The following is a 14,217-nucleotide window of genomic DNA, read 5'->3' on the forward strand; positions in this document are numbered from 1 at the left end:
TTTTTTTTTAAGTGGTGATTACTTTTGACACCCAAGTGATCTGTTGCATAATATCCTCTCAACCAATATGTTCCATATATTAGAAAATCTACCTATATGTTGCTGAATATGTTTTGGACAAATATATACTCTGATGATTAATTATGCCAGTCAGAAACAATGCATGATACATACTTGTCATTTTTGATGTATCATGACTAATCCATACACTTTGCGTATGTAGTTCACATCAGTGAAGTTACCACATGAGGAATGAAAATTACAAAAGAATATTACACACATTACCAAGGTGATATTATAAAAAGCATCAAAATCAGGATGCCATAAAGAGCTAAATCAAACAACTCAACAGTCCTTTTAAGAAAGTAAACCCTGAATGAGGACTATGTTTAAAAGATCTTTGGCTCTAATGTCTATCAACATCATTGGGGCTTTTTACTGTTAAATGTGAGATTTACTTATGTAATAAACCTTCTCTACAGGGGCATCATTTAACAATATCATTTTTGCTTCTTCATATTCTTTTTTCGAAATCCACAAAATTTAAATAAAGCAACTTTAAAAAACTAGAGTCACATAGAGGGGTGCCTGGGGTGGCTCAGTCAGTTAGGCGTCTAACTCTTGATTTCGGCTCAGGTCACGATCTCACGGTTCATGAGATCCAGCCATGAGATCCCCCCTCCCCCTCCCCTCCCCACCTCCGTCAGGCTCTGCACTGACAGTGCGGAGCCTGTTTGGGATTCTCTCTCTACCTCTTTCTCAAGATAAATAAATATTTAAAAACTAATACATAAAAACTAGAGTTACACATAGGCAGATAAAGGCAACATCATCCCTATCTCCATCTCTGTCCCTCCATCATCCACATCCAGATTCAAACTGGACTAAGTACCTCTCAATCTGCCCTTTTTATTACTGTTGAGGTACAGCTAACACATAACATTATAGTTTCAGGTGCACAACACAGTGATTCGATATTAGTAAACACTGTGAGATGATCACCACAGTCTCATTACCATTTCACCAAAGTTACAAAAAATTTTCCCCTCATGAGAACTTTAAGCCAACTTTCAAATTACAATATTATTGACTACAGTTCCCAAACTGTACCTTACAACCCCATGACTTATTTTTTCTTTTTTTAATTTTTAATTTTTTAATTATTTTTTAAATTTACATCCTAATTAGTTAGCATATAGTGCAACAATGATTTCAGTAGTAGATTCCTTAGTGCCCCTTACCCATTTAGCCCATCCCCCCTCCCACACCCCCTCCTGTAACCCTGTTTGTTCTCCATATTTATGAGTCTTTTATGTTTTATCCCCCTCCTTGTTTTTATATTATTTTGTTTCCCTTCCCTTATGTTCATGTGTTTTGTCTCTTAAAGTTCTCATATGAGTGAAGTCATATAATATTTGTCTTTCTCTAATTTCACTTAGCATAATACCCTCCAGTTCCAACCACGTAGTTGCAAATGGCAAAATTTCATTCTTTTTGATTGCCGAGTAATACTCCATTGTATATACATACCACATCTTATTTGCCCATGACTTATTTTATAATTGGAAGTTTGAACCTCTTGACTATCTTCACCCATTTCACCCACCTCCCCACTCCACCCTGGCAACTACCATTCTATTATATTTTTCTGTTTGTTTTTTTTTCTCAGATTCCACATACAAGTGAAATCATATGGGATTTGTCTTTCTCTGTCTGACTTATTTTACTAAGTCTAATACCCTCAAGATCTATCTACATTGTTGCAAGTGGCAAGATTCCATTCTTTTTTATGGCTGAGTAGTATTCCGTTGTATACATATACCACATCTTCTTTACCCATTCATTCATCAAGGTACACATAGGTTGCCCCCATACCTTGGCTATTTATGGCTGAGTAGTATTCCATTGTATACATATGCCACATCTTCTTTACCCATTCATTCATCAAGGTACATATAGGTTGCCCCCACACCTTGGCCCCATACCTTGGCTAAATAATGATGCAATGAGCATAGGGGTGAGTATATTTTTTTGTTAGTGTTTTCATTTTCTTTGGATAAATATCCACTTGTGGAATTGCTGGAGCATATGGTAGTTCTATTTTTAAGTTTTTGAGGAACCTCCATGCTGTTTTCCACAGTGGCTGCACCAACTTATATTCCCACCAACAATGCATGAGGGTTCCCTTTTCTCCACATCCTTGCCAACACTTGCTGTTTCTTGTCTTTTTGATACCAGCCATTCTAACAGGTATAAAGTGGTATCTCATTGTGGTTTGCAATGTGATTTGCATTTCCCTAATGATTAGTGATGTTGAACATCTTTTCATGTACCTGTTGAACATCTGTATGTCTTCTTTGGCAAAATGTTTATTCAGATCCTCTGTCCCATTTTTTTCCATTAGATTTTTTTTGCTATTGAGTTGTAGTTCTTTTATATTTTGGATATCAGCCCTTATGGATCTATGATTTGCAAATTATTTTCTCCCACTCAGCTAGTTGCCTTTTTATTTTGTTGATGGTTTCCTTTGCTGTGCAGAAGCTTTTTAATTTGATACAGTCCCGTTTTTTAAAAAGATTTTTTAAAGCTGGGGCACCTGGGTGGCTCAGTCGGTTAAGCGTCTGACTTCGGTTCAGGTCATGATCTCACGGTCTGTGAGTTCGAGCCCCACGTCGGGCTCTGTGCTGACAGCTCAGAGCCTGGAGCCTGCTTCAGATTCTGTGTCTCCCTCTCTCTCTGACCCTTCCCCATTCATGCTCCATCTCTCTCTGTCTCAAAAATAAATAAACATTAAAAAAAATTAAAAAAAAAAAAAGATTTTTTAAAGTAATCTCTACACCCAATGTGGGGCTCAAACTCACAATCCCGAGATCAAGAGTCATATGCTCCATTGACTGAGACAGCCAGGTGCCCCAAGTCACTTGTTTATTTTTGCTTTTGTTGCCTTTGATTTTGGAATCAGGTCCAAAAAAATATGGCCAAAACCAACATCAAAGATCTTATTGCCTATGTTTTCATTGAAGAGTTCTATGGTTTCAGGTCTTACATTCAAGTCTTTAATATATGTTGAGTTCATTTCTGTGTATGGTGTGAAACAGTGCTCTACTTTCATTCTTTTGCATGGGCTGTTCAGTTTTCTCAACACTGTTTATTGAACAGACTGTACTTTTCCCATTTGTGTGTTGCTTCCTTTGTCATAAATTAATTTACCATGTACAGTTGGATTTAATTCTGGGCTCTCTATTCTGTTCCACTAATCTATGTTTCCATTTTTATGCCAATATCATACTGTTTTGATTACCACAGCTCTGTGATATAGTTTGAAATCAGGGTACATCACGCCTTGAGCTTTCTTTCTTAAGACTGTTTTGGCTATTCAAGGTCTTTCGAGAGTCTATACAAATTTTAGGATGGTTCTATTTTTGTGAAAAATGCCACTGGAATTTGATAGGAATTGCGCTGAATCTGTTGAATGCTTTGGAAGACATTTTTAACAAAATTAATTCTTCCAATTCATGAGCACAAAAACATCTTTCCTTTTTTTGTATGTGTCTTCCTTAATTTCTTTCATCAATGTCTTAAAGTTTTTAGCATACAGGTCTTTCACCTTGTTGGTTAAATTTATTACTATTTTTATTACTATTTAATTCTATTTGATTCAAGGGTAAATGAAACTGTTCTCTTAATTTCTCTGATAGTTTGCTCTTAGTATATATAAGCACAACAGATTTTTGCATGTTGACTTTGTACCCTATAACTTCATTGAATTCGTTTACCTGTTCTAACATTCTTTTGGTAGTCTTTAGGGTTTTCTATATGTAAAGCTTTTCACATTTTTAGCTACTTTAAGTTGTTTTAACATTCATGAAAGTCTAATGTCACAGAAGGAGTCTTTTTTTAAAAAGGTTCTCATCTGCCAGACTTCAAGCTGTATTACAAAGCTGTAACCATTAAGACAGTATGGTACTGGCACAAAAACAGACACTCAGATCAGTGGAACAGAATAGAGAACCCAGAAATGGACCCACAAATGTATGGCCAACTAATCCTTGACAAAGCAGGAAAGAATATCCAATGGAATAAAGACAGTCTCTTCAGCAAGTGGTGCTGGGAAAACTGGACAGCAACATGCAGAAAAATGAAGCTGGACCACTTTCTTACACCATCCACAAAAATAAACTCAAAATGGAGCAAAGACCTAAATGTAAGACAGGAAGCTACCAAAGTCCTTGAGGAGAAAGCAGGCAAAAACCTCTTTGACCTTGGCCACAGCAACTTCTTACTCAACACGTCTCCAGAGGCAAGGGACACAAAAGCAAAAATGAATTTTGGGACCTCATCAAAACAAAAAGCTTCTGCACAGCAAAGGAAACAATCAGCAAAACTAAAAGGCAATCAATGGAATGGGAGAAGATATTTGCAAACGACATATCAAATAAAGGGTTAGTATCCAAAATCTATGGAGAACTGATCACTCAACACCCAAAAACCAATCCAGTGAAGAAATGGGCAAAAGACATGAATAGACACTTCTCCAAAGAAGACATCCAGATAGCCAACTGACCCATGAAAAAATGCTCAATGTCACTCATCATCAGGGAAATACAGATCAAAACCACAATGAGATACCACCTCACACTGGTCAGAATGGCTAACATTAACAACTCAGGCAACAACAGATGTTGGTGAGGATACAGAGAAAGAGGATCTCTTTTGCACTGCTGATGGGAATGCAAACTGGTGCAGCCACTCTGGAAAACAGTATGGAGGTTCCTCAAAAAATTAAAAATAGAACTACCCTACGACCTAGCAATTGGACTAGTAGGTATTTATCCAAGGGATACAGGTGTGCTGTTTTGAAGGGGCACATGCACCCCAATGTTTATAGCAGCACTATCAACAATAGCCAAAGTATAGAAAGAACCTAAATGTCCATTGATGGATGAATGGATAAAGATAATGTGGTATATATATACAATGGAGTTTTACTCAGCAATCAAAAAGAATGAAATCTTGCCATTTGCAACCACGTGGATGGAACTAGAGGGTATTGTGCTAAGCGAAATTAGTCAGAGAAAGACAAATACCATATGGCTTCACTCAAATGAGGACTTTAAGATACAAAACAGATGAATATAAGGGAAGGAAAGCAAAAATATAAAAACAGGGAGGGGGACAAAACATACGAGACTCTTAAATATGGAGAACAAACAGAGGGTTACTGGAAAGGCTGTGAAAGGGAGGATGGGATAAATGGGTAAGGGGCACTAAGGAATCTACTCCTTAAATCATCATTGCACTATATGCTGACTTGGATGTAAATTAAAAAAAAAAAAAAGGTTCTTATCTGAAAAATGGGAATACTACATGCTTCTCTTTCAGATCCATGAAATAGAACCTTTAATGCTTCCAGGTAATGCAAAATGAGTATCCAAAATTAATTAATTTTGTTAAAAAAAAAAAAAAAGCTATGATCCAATGAATTCCAACCCCTCCCAATAATGGTTAGGAGAGTGTGGATTTAAGCTCTCAATTTGGGTTCTCAGAGCAGCACTGGTAGAAAACAGCAGTAATGGAAAACTAAGAGCTACTATGAGTATTAAAAAAAAAAATTATGTTTATTTATTTTGAGGGAGAGAGAGACAGAGTACAAGCAGGGGAGGGTCAGAGAGAGAGGGAGACACAGAATCTGGAGTAGGCTCCAGGATCTCAGCTGTTAGCACAGAGCCCGACACAGGGCTCGAACTCACAAACTGTGAGATCATGACCTGAGCTGAAGTCGGACGCTCAACCAACTGAGCCACCCAGGTGGCCCTACTATGAGTATTTTTTAAATGGATCCTACTTAATAAGCAATAAGGCTGCAAAGGCTAAACAAATGTTTCTTTGCATTTGACTGGAATTATGTTAATCCTACGTGGTACATATTTTGGCTTATAAACTCTCACAGTTATATATGTGATAAGTACAAAATTATGTGATAATTTGTATAGTCAATATTTTATGATACGGGGGGAGATTAAAAGATGACTTTGGTGGGTAAAAGGCTGGAAACTCTTTTTATATACTTTAGGCCTAGGTTAAGTCTCTAACTGGAGAAAGTCTGGAAACTTCTTGGGTTTGTTTCAGAAAACTATTTTTTTGGATAAGAAGCAACTAACTGCATGTATGTTGACTGAACTCATGAGACTATTTAAATATCAAAACACCAATTTATTATTTAACAATGAGATTGTTAAGCTACACCTAGTTGTCCAAAAAGGTCATTCTCTACGGTCAGAACATGCCCTAACAATGACCACTCCTGTCTTCTCCTTCTTCTAAGTTCCACGCAGGGTTCAGTTTCAGCATTCCAAAATCTATTTTTAAATTACTTCTTGACTAGCTTATTCAGCTTAAAATTTTCATTTTTACTTATGTTTTTCCTCTCTGAACTCAATCTGATTCCTAATATCCATTCTCTTTTCAATCTTGCTGTATATTTTACTTTGCATCCGAGTATATAATCTAACAAGTGAAATTACTAGGACAGAGTTAAAGCTGTCCCAGAAAGTCAAGAACTGGTTACTGTGCCAATATTAGATTATTCCCTCCTGATCCCATCTATAAAAGGTACTACAATATAAGGGTTTAGGATAAAATTTATTAATGTAATATATGCCAGCAGAAAAAAGTACTTGGTTGGCTGAATGATTTGACAACTCTTCACCTATTAATGATATGTTATTCTTAACCCCCTGTAAATTTTAAACATCCAAATCTTCCCTTAGCTTGAAGGATTAGATGAGCACTGACATAATACCCACACATACTGGTCAATTAAACACACAGAAAATCACCTTCCAACGAAAGAAAAAAGTTTTTTTAAGTTTTATTTATTTTGAGAGAGAAAGAGGACACATGTGTGAATGAGCGGGAGGGGTGGAGAGAGCGAATCCCACGCAGGCTCTGCACTGCCAGCGCAAAGCCTGATGTGGGACTCAGACTCACGAACCTTGAGATCATGACCTGAGCTGCAACCAAGAGCCAGATGGTTAACTGACTGGGCCACCCAAGCGCCTCCAAAATAAAATTAAAAAAAAATTTTTTTTAACGTTTATTCATTTTTGAAAGACAGAGAGAAACGGAGCACGAGCTGGGGAGGGGCAGAGAGAGGGAGACAGAATCCAAAGCAGGCTCCCGGCTCTGAGCTGTCAGCACAGAGCCCAATACGGGGCTCAAACCCACGGACTGCGAGATCATGACCTGAGCCGAAGTCGGACGCTCAACAGATTGAGCCACCCAGGCGCCCCTCCAAAAGAAAATTTTAAATTAATATTACCTGGTTTCTTAGGGTGCGATGCTGGAGTAGGATGCATTTTAGCATCTCTGGAAAACCCATCTAAGTTTCCTTTTATGGCTTCCAAAGCATCATCTCTACTCTTCTCTCCTGTCTAGAAGACAATAAATGTATGGATATATCTTCACTTATGTCTCACTTCATCCTAGATCCTCCCAAATTAAAAGTACAGAGATTGGTCTATTTTCAAAATTTTTACCGCATACTTCTGATAGGGAATTCTCTGAATCAGAAAAACACTGGTAAGTGTTATAAGTATACCAAAGGCATGAAACAACACTATAAAATACAAAAAATATTAAAAGGTCCATTTATAAATACTTCAGGATACAACTGATATTAAGTATCCTGAATTAATTAATATCAAGATCCATCATTAACCTTCCCAAGAAAAGATCACAAACACCAGTGGTAGTAAAAAGGAGTTGAGAAGATGATGGTTGATAGTCCACCCTCCTCAACCATACAGCATCTTATAGGAAAAGGAGAATTCTTCACTTGTGGAATCAGATAAAGCAAAATCAACCAACCACAGCATAAGCTTGGGCTTGTGCCCCAGTGACAGAATCCACTGAATGAGCATGAGGCACATGCAAGGCGTGTGTGCGCTGTGGCAGTGGAAAAGATTACCTTGGGTTTCACACTACTCAAAAGCCTGAGCTTTTGCTTCTGCTCTTCAAACTGGCGTCTTTTTCTTTCTTCTTCTAAGAGCTTCTGTTGCTGTTCAAATCGTTTTCTGAAGGAAAAGCAACATAGTAAAGAACTAACTGCAGGGGCATTATCAATTGTGTTCTATTCGTACTTCTAACAGTTTCAGCAGTATTGCCTTACATTTCTAGAACTAACAACTTCATTGCTAATTAGATCTAATTTTCTTATGACAATACTATTTCCCCCAATATATTAATTTCAAAATATATGAAAGGTGTCCAAAAAAATATATGCTTAAATTATAGACATGAATTTATTCCTTGTCTAATTTGGAAGGGGAAGAGACAAATCTCTAAACTGTCCTTTCTCTAGATGTAAAATTAGAGAGTTGAATGAGAGGCTCTCTAACGTCTGTCCTTGCTTAAAACTTATATGTAATGAAGTATTTCACGAATCTTAAAGGTAACATGACTGTTTGGGCTTCAAATGTGCATTAGAAACCATGTGACTGTTCCTAAAATAACTGCTATCATGCGTCCTCAGGTTTGAATCCCGAGGTCTCTTACTGCTGCTCTTCAGCGAACTGCTTCTGCATGTCTGGGGTGTACTGTGGGCCCGGGGGACGCATTCCCAGGAACGGTGTTTGTCCAAGGTAAGGCATTCCTGCTGCTGGCATTGGCCCCATTGGTATCCCTGCCTGAAAGAAACAAAGGCTTAGAAAATACAATTCTTCCTATTAATTATTACAAAGAAAAACTATAACTTCCATAAATTCTTTCTTAATATTTTTATTAACGAACTATAGGACTTTCTTAAACAATAGAGTCAAAAAACACAGGCAAAAAATGGAAAGTTCCCCTTACTATCTCACCCCTTTCATTTCCTTCATTGTCTGAGATGTGACCACTGCTAACAGTCTGAGGGTGTGTATGCATGTAAGCACACGTGCACACACGAGATATATTCTACTCTTTGAAAAGAGGTATCATATCTTACCTGTCTTTGTATTTTCCAGCAACAGATAAGAGGCTGGCATACAGTAGTTAATCCAAAAATGAGATTAAAACATGCTTTTCTGATATGTATGATAGGATAATGAATATTTTGATGTTCAGTATCACAGGCCTGATGGCCAAACTTATACAGAAAATAAAATATATTTAATCAGTAATAACTTACATACTAATACCACAGTATAAAGTTTACTCAAGTGTCCAGAAGTAAAAATAGTATCACACTATAGCTAATCACAAAATCTAATAATAATGATGATGGCACTGATAAGAATGATAATGAATAATTTATACTGAGTGGAAATTCTCCTATGGCTCAGCCTTCTCCCTGAAAGGCTCCCCTTCTGTTCCCTAATTGAAATATGGCTATCCCTGGAAGCCCTCTTATCTGGAGATTGCTGCTTCTCTTCCACGTTTCCTGTAAAAGGGGAATATTTCTCCTTGCTTCTTCTAAACCTATCCTCTCTTCCTTCAAAAACCTGACTGCATGCATCCAGCTACGTTAGTTGCCCAGATTGCCTAGTCTATGATTCCAGGATTCTTTCAGTTATAGTGAGTGAAGAATGTGTTTGCAATAAAGTGCAACTCCCCTACTTATATAAAATTAATGTAAACCACCAAAAGTTAAATTACCTTAAGGTAAAGATTATATTCACACTATTGGATTTAATATATTCAGACTTTCATCAATTCATTTTTAGTGAAGTGTTTTTTTTTTTAACAAGACTAAGATATCAAAATTAAAAAAATTTTTTTTTAACATTTATTTATTTTTGAGAGACAGAGATAGAGCACAAGCAGGGGAGGAGCAGAGAGAGAGGGAGACACAGAATCCAAAGCAGGCTCCAGGCTCCGAGCTATCAGCACAGAGCCCGACACGGGGCTTGAACTCACAGACCACGAGATCATGACCTGAGCTGAAGTCAGCCACCCAACCGACTGAGCCACCCATGCACCCCTAAGATATCAATTTTAATCTAACAATGTTTGTTGAAGAAATCCTGTTAAGTGTTTCCCTCAAAATATTTGTTTTAGAAATTATCAAAAATACCACCATGGGGTGTCTGGGTGGCTAAGTCAGTTAAGCATCCGACTTTGGTTCAGGTCATGATCTCACAGGTCATGGGTTCAAGCCCTGCGTTGTGCTCTGTGCTGACAGCTCAGAGCCTGGAGCCTGTTTTGGATTCTATGTCTCCCTCTCTCTCTCTCTCTGCCCCTCCCCTGCTTATAATCTCTGTCTTTCTCTCTCTCTCTCTCTCAAAAATAAACATTGAAAAAAAACTTAAAAAATGTCACCTCATACTGAATCTTGAAAAAAGTGCACCTCCCTGTAATAGCAGAGGATTGGAGGATACAAATAATATAGGTAAAGCACTTAGAGCACTGTGTAGCATATATGAGTAAATAGCAGCTATTATAATTATTAAAAGTTACTGACAACAAAGAAGTACTCTCTCAAAAACAATAATGATCCCATTTTTTCCCCGGAACAAAATAAGATTCTGCAAGCAAATACAGAATTAAGGCAACTAGATAAGAAAAATGAACACTTAACAGTTATAATATAGGTATCATTTTATTGTGTTCATGCCATATGCCAGCTATAGAATTAGGCATTTACATACATTATTCTCAATATACGTAAGATCCTTAGAGTTAGAGAATTTCTGATAATGATCAACAAGAATATCTTATTAATAAGAATGTCTTATTAATAACACTAATGAAGCCCCTACTATGTCCCAGGGACTTTTCTAAGGGTTTTATGTATATTAATTAACTTAATCCTTATAACAAACCTATGCAGTAGGTGCTACTATTATTCTCATTTTACAGATGAGGAAACAGAAGTACAAAATAGTTAACTACCTTACTTACTGCTTGTAAGTGACAGAGCCAAGATTAGAAACAGGCAGCTTCTGGTTCCAAAGTGCATATTCTCCATCATTATGTTACACTGCCTCTCCAATTACCAACAACAACCACAGATTCAGACTTAAAACAAATTTTAATCTGTTTTTGTGTCTATTCATATGCTCAGGCATATACCTGCTCAATGAATAGTAGTAGCTTGGAAGCCTTATGAATGGCTTTAGGACTTTACAATAGGAGTTATAAGTAATACATATTACTTAATTACTAACACTCTCTATTGTAAATCTTGAGTGGGGATGGCAATGTATACTTACTTTTAATCACAGCGTGGTTCTCCTGGTGCTAAAAATTAGCACCATAGTCCTAGGACTACATTTTTTTTTCTAGCTTTATTTAAATAAAACAATTTACTTAATCAATCCCCTACTTTTTTCAGCTTTACTGAGCTACAGTTGATATAACACTGTAATTTTAAGGTATGCAGCCTATTGGTTTGATACACTTATATACTGCAAAATGATTACCACCACAGCATTAACTAATATCTCCATCATGTCACATAATCACCATTTCTTTTTTGTGGTGAGGGATTAAGTTCCTTTTTAAATTGACTTCATTTACCCAAGGCACATAAAATGCAAAAGAAACCACTCAACTCATACAGACTAACAGACCAGATATTCCACAAAAATAATAAAGAATAAAAGAAGGAAAGGTATTATACACTTTGCCTTCCTATTTAGAAAATTCTGTTCTTCAAGAAGATTCAAACTTGCTAAATGGCATTTTGTCTTTTTCGAATTCCTGAAAAGTTAGTTTATACATTCATACAGTCTAATTCTTTTAAAATCTAGATAAACCTAAAGGTTAAGAAATACTAATCATTAGTTATATGCTGGGTGAATGACAGGACAAAAGAAATAACTCAGAAATCTGAGATACATCTAATCAACTGCTAAAGACATTCAAGATAAAGAAGTTCACTCCCAAGATGAAGAATATTGAAGGCTACTGAAGATTTGAGTGACTGGAGAGATATCACAGACCAAAAAATTTAAAAATGTCAGTTTCAATAAAAATCCCAGCAGATTTTATGTGGAATTTGACAAGCTGATCTTAAAACTTATCATGAAGAGGAAAGAACCATGAATAACTATAATTCTTTAAAAGAAGAACAAGGAGGATCCACACTAGCAGATATCAAGGCTTATCTTAGGCTAGATTAGGAGACTAAGATACTTATTGATGCAGGGACAGACAGAAATAGCAATAGGACAAACAGAAGAGCTCAGAAACTAATCCAAAGCATATCAAGAAATTGGATAGTACAGCAGTCATCTTGGAAATCAATGAGTAAAGAATGGGATATTGATAAATGATTTGGAGAAAACTGGCTACTCAAATGGAAAATAATAAAATTAGACCTTTAGACTCACATATCTGATAGCACAGAACAATTCCAGGTTGATTTAGTAAGAAGAATAATATTATGATCGCAGGGTAGGACTAGGTCTAATGAGGCACACAAGAGATCAGACCATAAAAGAAATGATTTATCCATCTGACTTAACTTCTACATGACCTCACCAAAAAATTAAAAAACAAGCCAAAGTATAGGAGGAGATATTGGGAACACAAATAACCACAAAGGTAAGAATCTGGAATATATAATGAACTCTTAGAAATCAATAAAAACAAAACAAATAGCAACAAATTGGAAGCAACTTACACGTCCACCAACAGAAGAATATATACTCATGCAGTGGAACACTACACAGTAGCTATATGAATATATTTGGCAGCACTCTATAACAGGGATAAATTCTGGGGCAAAACAATGTCAACTAAAAAACTCAAATGCAGAAGGGTACATGCTTACATAAACCTTTAAAACCTGGACAATATATAATATTCATGAATATTCAAACATGTAAAACAGGAGAAGTACAAGAAGACATATGAAAACACTAAGCACTCAATTCATGATAGTGATAACTATCTCTGGGGAAGTAGAAGAAGGAAATTATAACTGTTTTGTTCATTTCTTTTAAAAATGTGAAGCAAATACAGCATGTTAACATTTGATGAAAGGACAAGACTATCTCCATAGAAAATTCCAAGGTATCTAGAAAAAAATTCCTAGAATAAGTGAGTTCAGCAAGGTTGCAGGTTACAAAACAAGTATGCCCAAATCAACCACATTTCTATATACTGGCAATAAACAGAACATTGAAATAAAAACTACAATGCCATTTATAATTACTCAAAAACTTAGATGTAAATCTAACAAAACATTTAAGGAACTTAAATGCCAAAAACTATACAGTGCTGATGACAGAAATCAAAGATCTAAATAAATGGAGAGACATACCATGCTCATATATTGCAAGAATCTACATATTAAAGATGTCAATTTTCCCCAAATTGATAAAAAGGTTTACCGTAATTCCTATCAAAACTCCAACCAGACTTTTCATAGATAGATATAGGCAACGTTATTCTAAAACTTATATGCAAAGACAGATAAACCAGAAGAGTTAAAATAATTTTGAAAAGAAGAATAACATGGGAGAACTTGTTATACAGCTACACAGATTTAGTCAGTAATCAAAATCTCCCAACAAGAAAAGTCCTGGACCTAATGGCTTTGCTATTGAATTCTACCAAACGTTTAAAGAAAAAACAAACAACTTAGACTTCATGAAACTTTAAAAATTTGTACATTAAGAGACACTACCCACAGAGTAAAAGGGAAACCCACAGAATGGGAGAAAACATTTGCAAATCATATATCTGATAAGGGATTAATATCCAAAATATAGACACGACTCTCACAATTAATTCACCAACAAAAAACCCAATTCAAAGAAGGGCAAAAGACTTAAACATTTCTCCAGTGAAGATATACAAATGGCCAATAACCACATGAAAAGATACTCAACATCATTTACTAGAGAAATGAAAACCAAAACTACAATGATACACTACCTCACGCACATTGGGACAGCTACTATAAAAAAAACAAAAAACAAAACAAAACCAAAAACACCAGGGGACACCTGGCTGACTCGGTTGGTAGAGCATACGACTTGATCTCAGGGTCCTAAGTTCAAGCCCCACATTGGGTGTAGAGCCTGCATAAGGAAAAAACAAAACAAACAAACAACAACAACAACAACAACAACAACAACAAAACAGAATGGGAGTAGTTTGGGAAAGATAGCAGAGTAGGAGGATCCTGAGCTCACCTCCTTCCATGGGCACATCAAGACAGGAGCTACATCTATGCGACTAATTCTGAAAACAACCTGCAGACTGACAGAATAGACCTTCCACAGT

At 36.3% G+C, this 14,217-nt stretch overlaps 1 protein-coding gene across 16 annotated transcripts in view; it reads right to left on the bottom strand.

The window, feature by feature from the left end:
- The window catches only part of SYNRG (synergin gamma), an 85,773-nt gene that overhangs the window by 52,491 nt on the left and 19,065 nt on the right, over window positions 1-14,217 (bottom strand). For all 16 annotated transcript variants that reach the window (XM_019423998.2, XM_019424011.2, XM_019424010.2 and 13 more), the window contains exons 4-6: window positions 8,557-8,687; window positions 7,970-8,075; window positions 7,322-7,433 (exon numbers count right to left, since the gene is read on the bottom strand). In XM_019423998.2, the coding sequence (XP_019279543.2) occupies window positions 7,322-7,433; window positions 7,970-8,075; window positions 8,557-8,687 (349 nt within the window). The remainder of the gene's footprint in view (window positions 1-7,321; window positions 7,434-7,969; window positions 8,076-8,556; window positions 8,688-14,217) is intronic.

Source organism: Panthera pardus, unplaced genomic scaffold (genome assembly GCF_024362965.1).
Source record: "Panthera pardus isolate Hobbes unplaced genomic scaffold, ASM2436296v1 HiC_scaffold_3, whole genome shotgun sequence".
Classification (NCBI taxonomy): domain Eukaryota; kingdom Metazoa; phylum Chordata; class Mammalia; order Carnivora; family Felidae; genus Panthera; species Panthera pardus.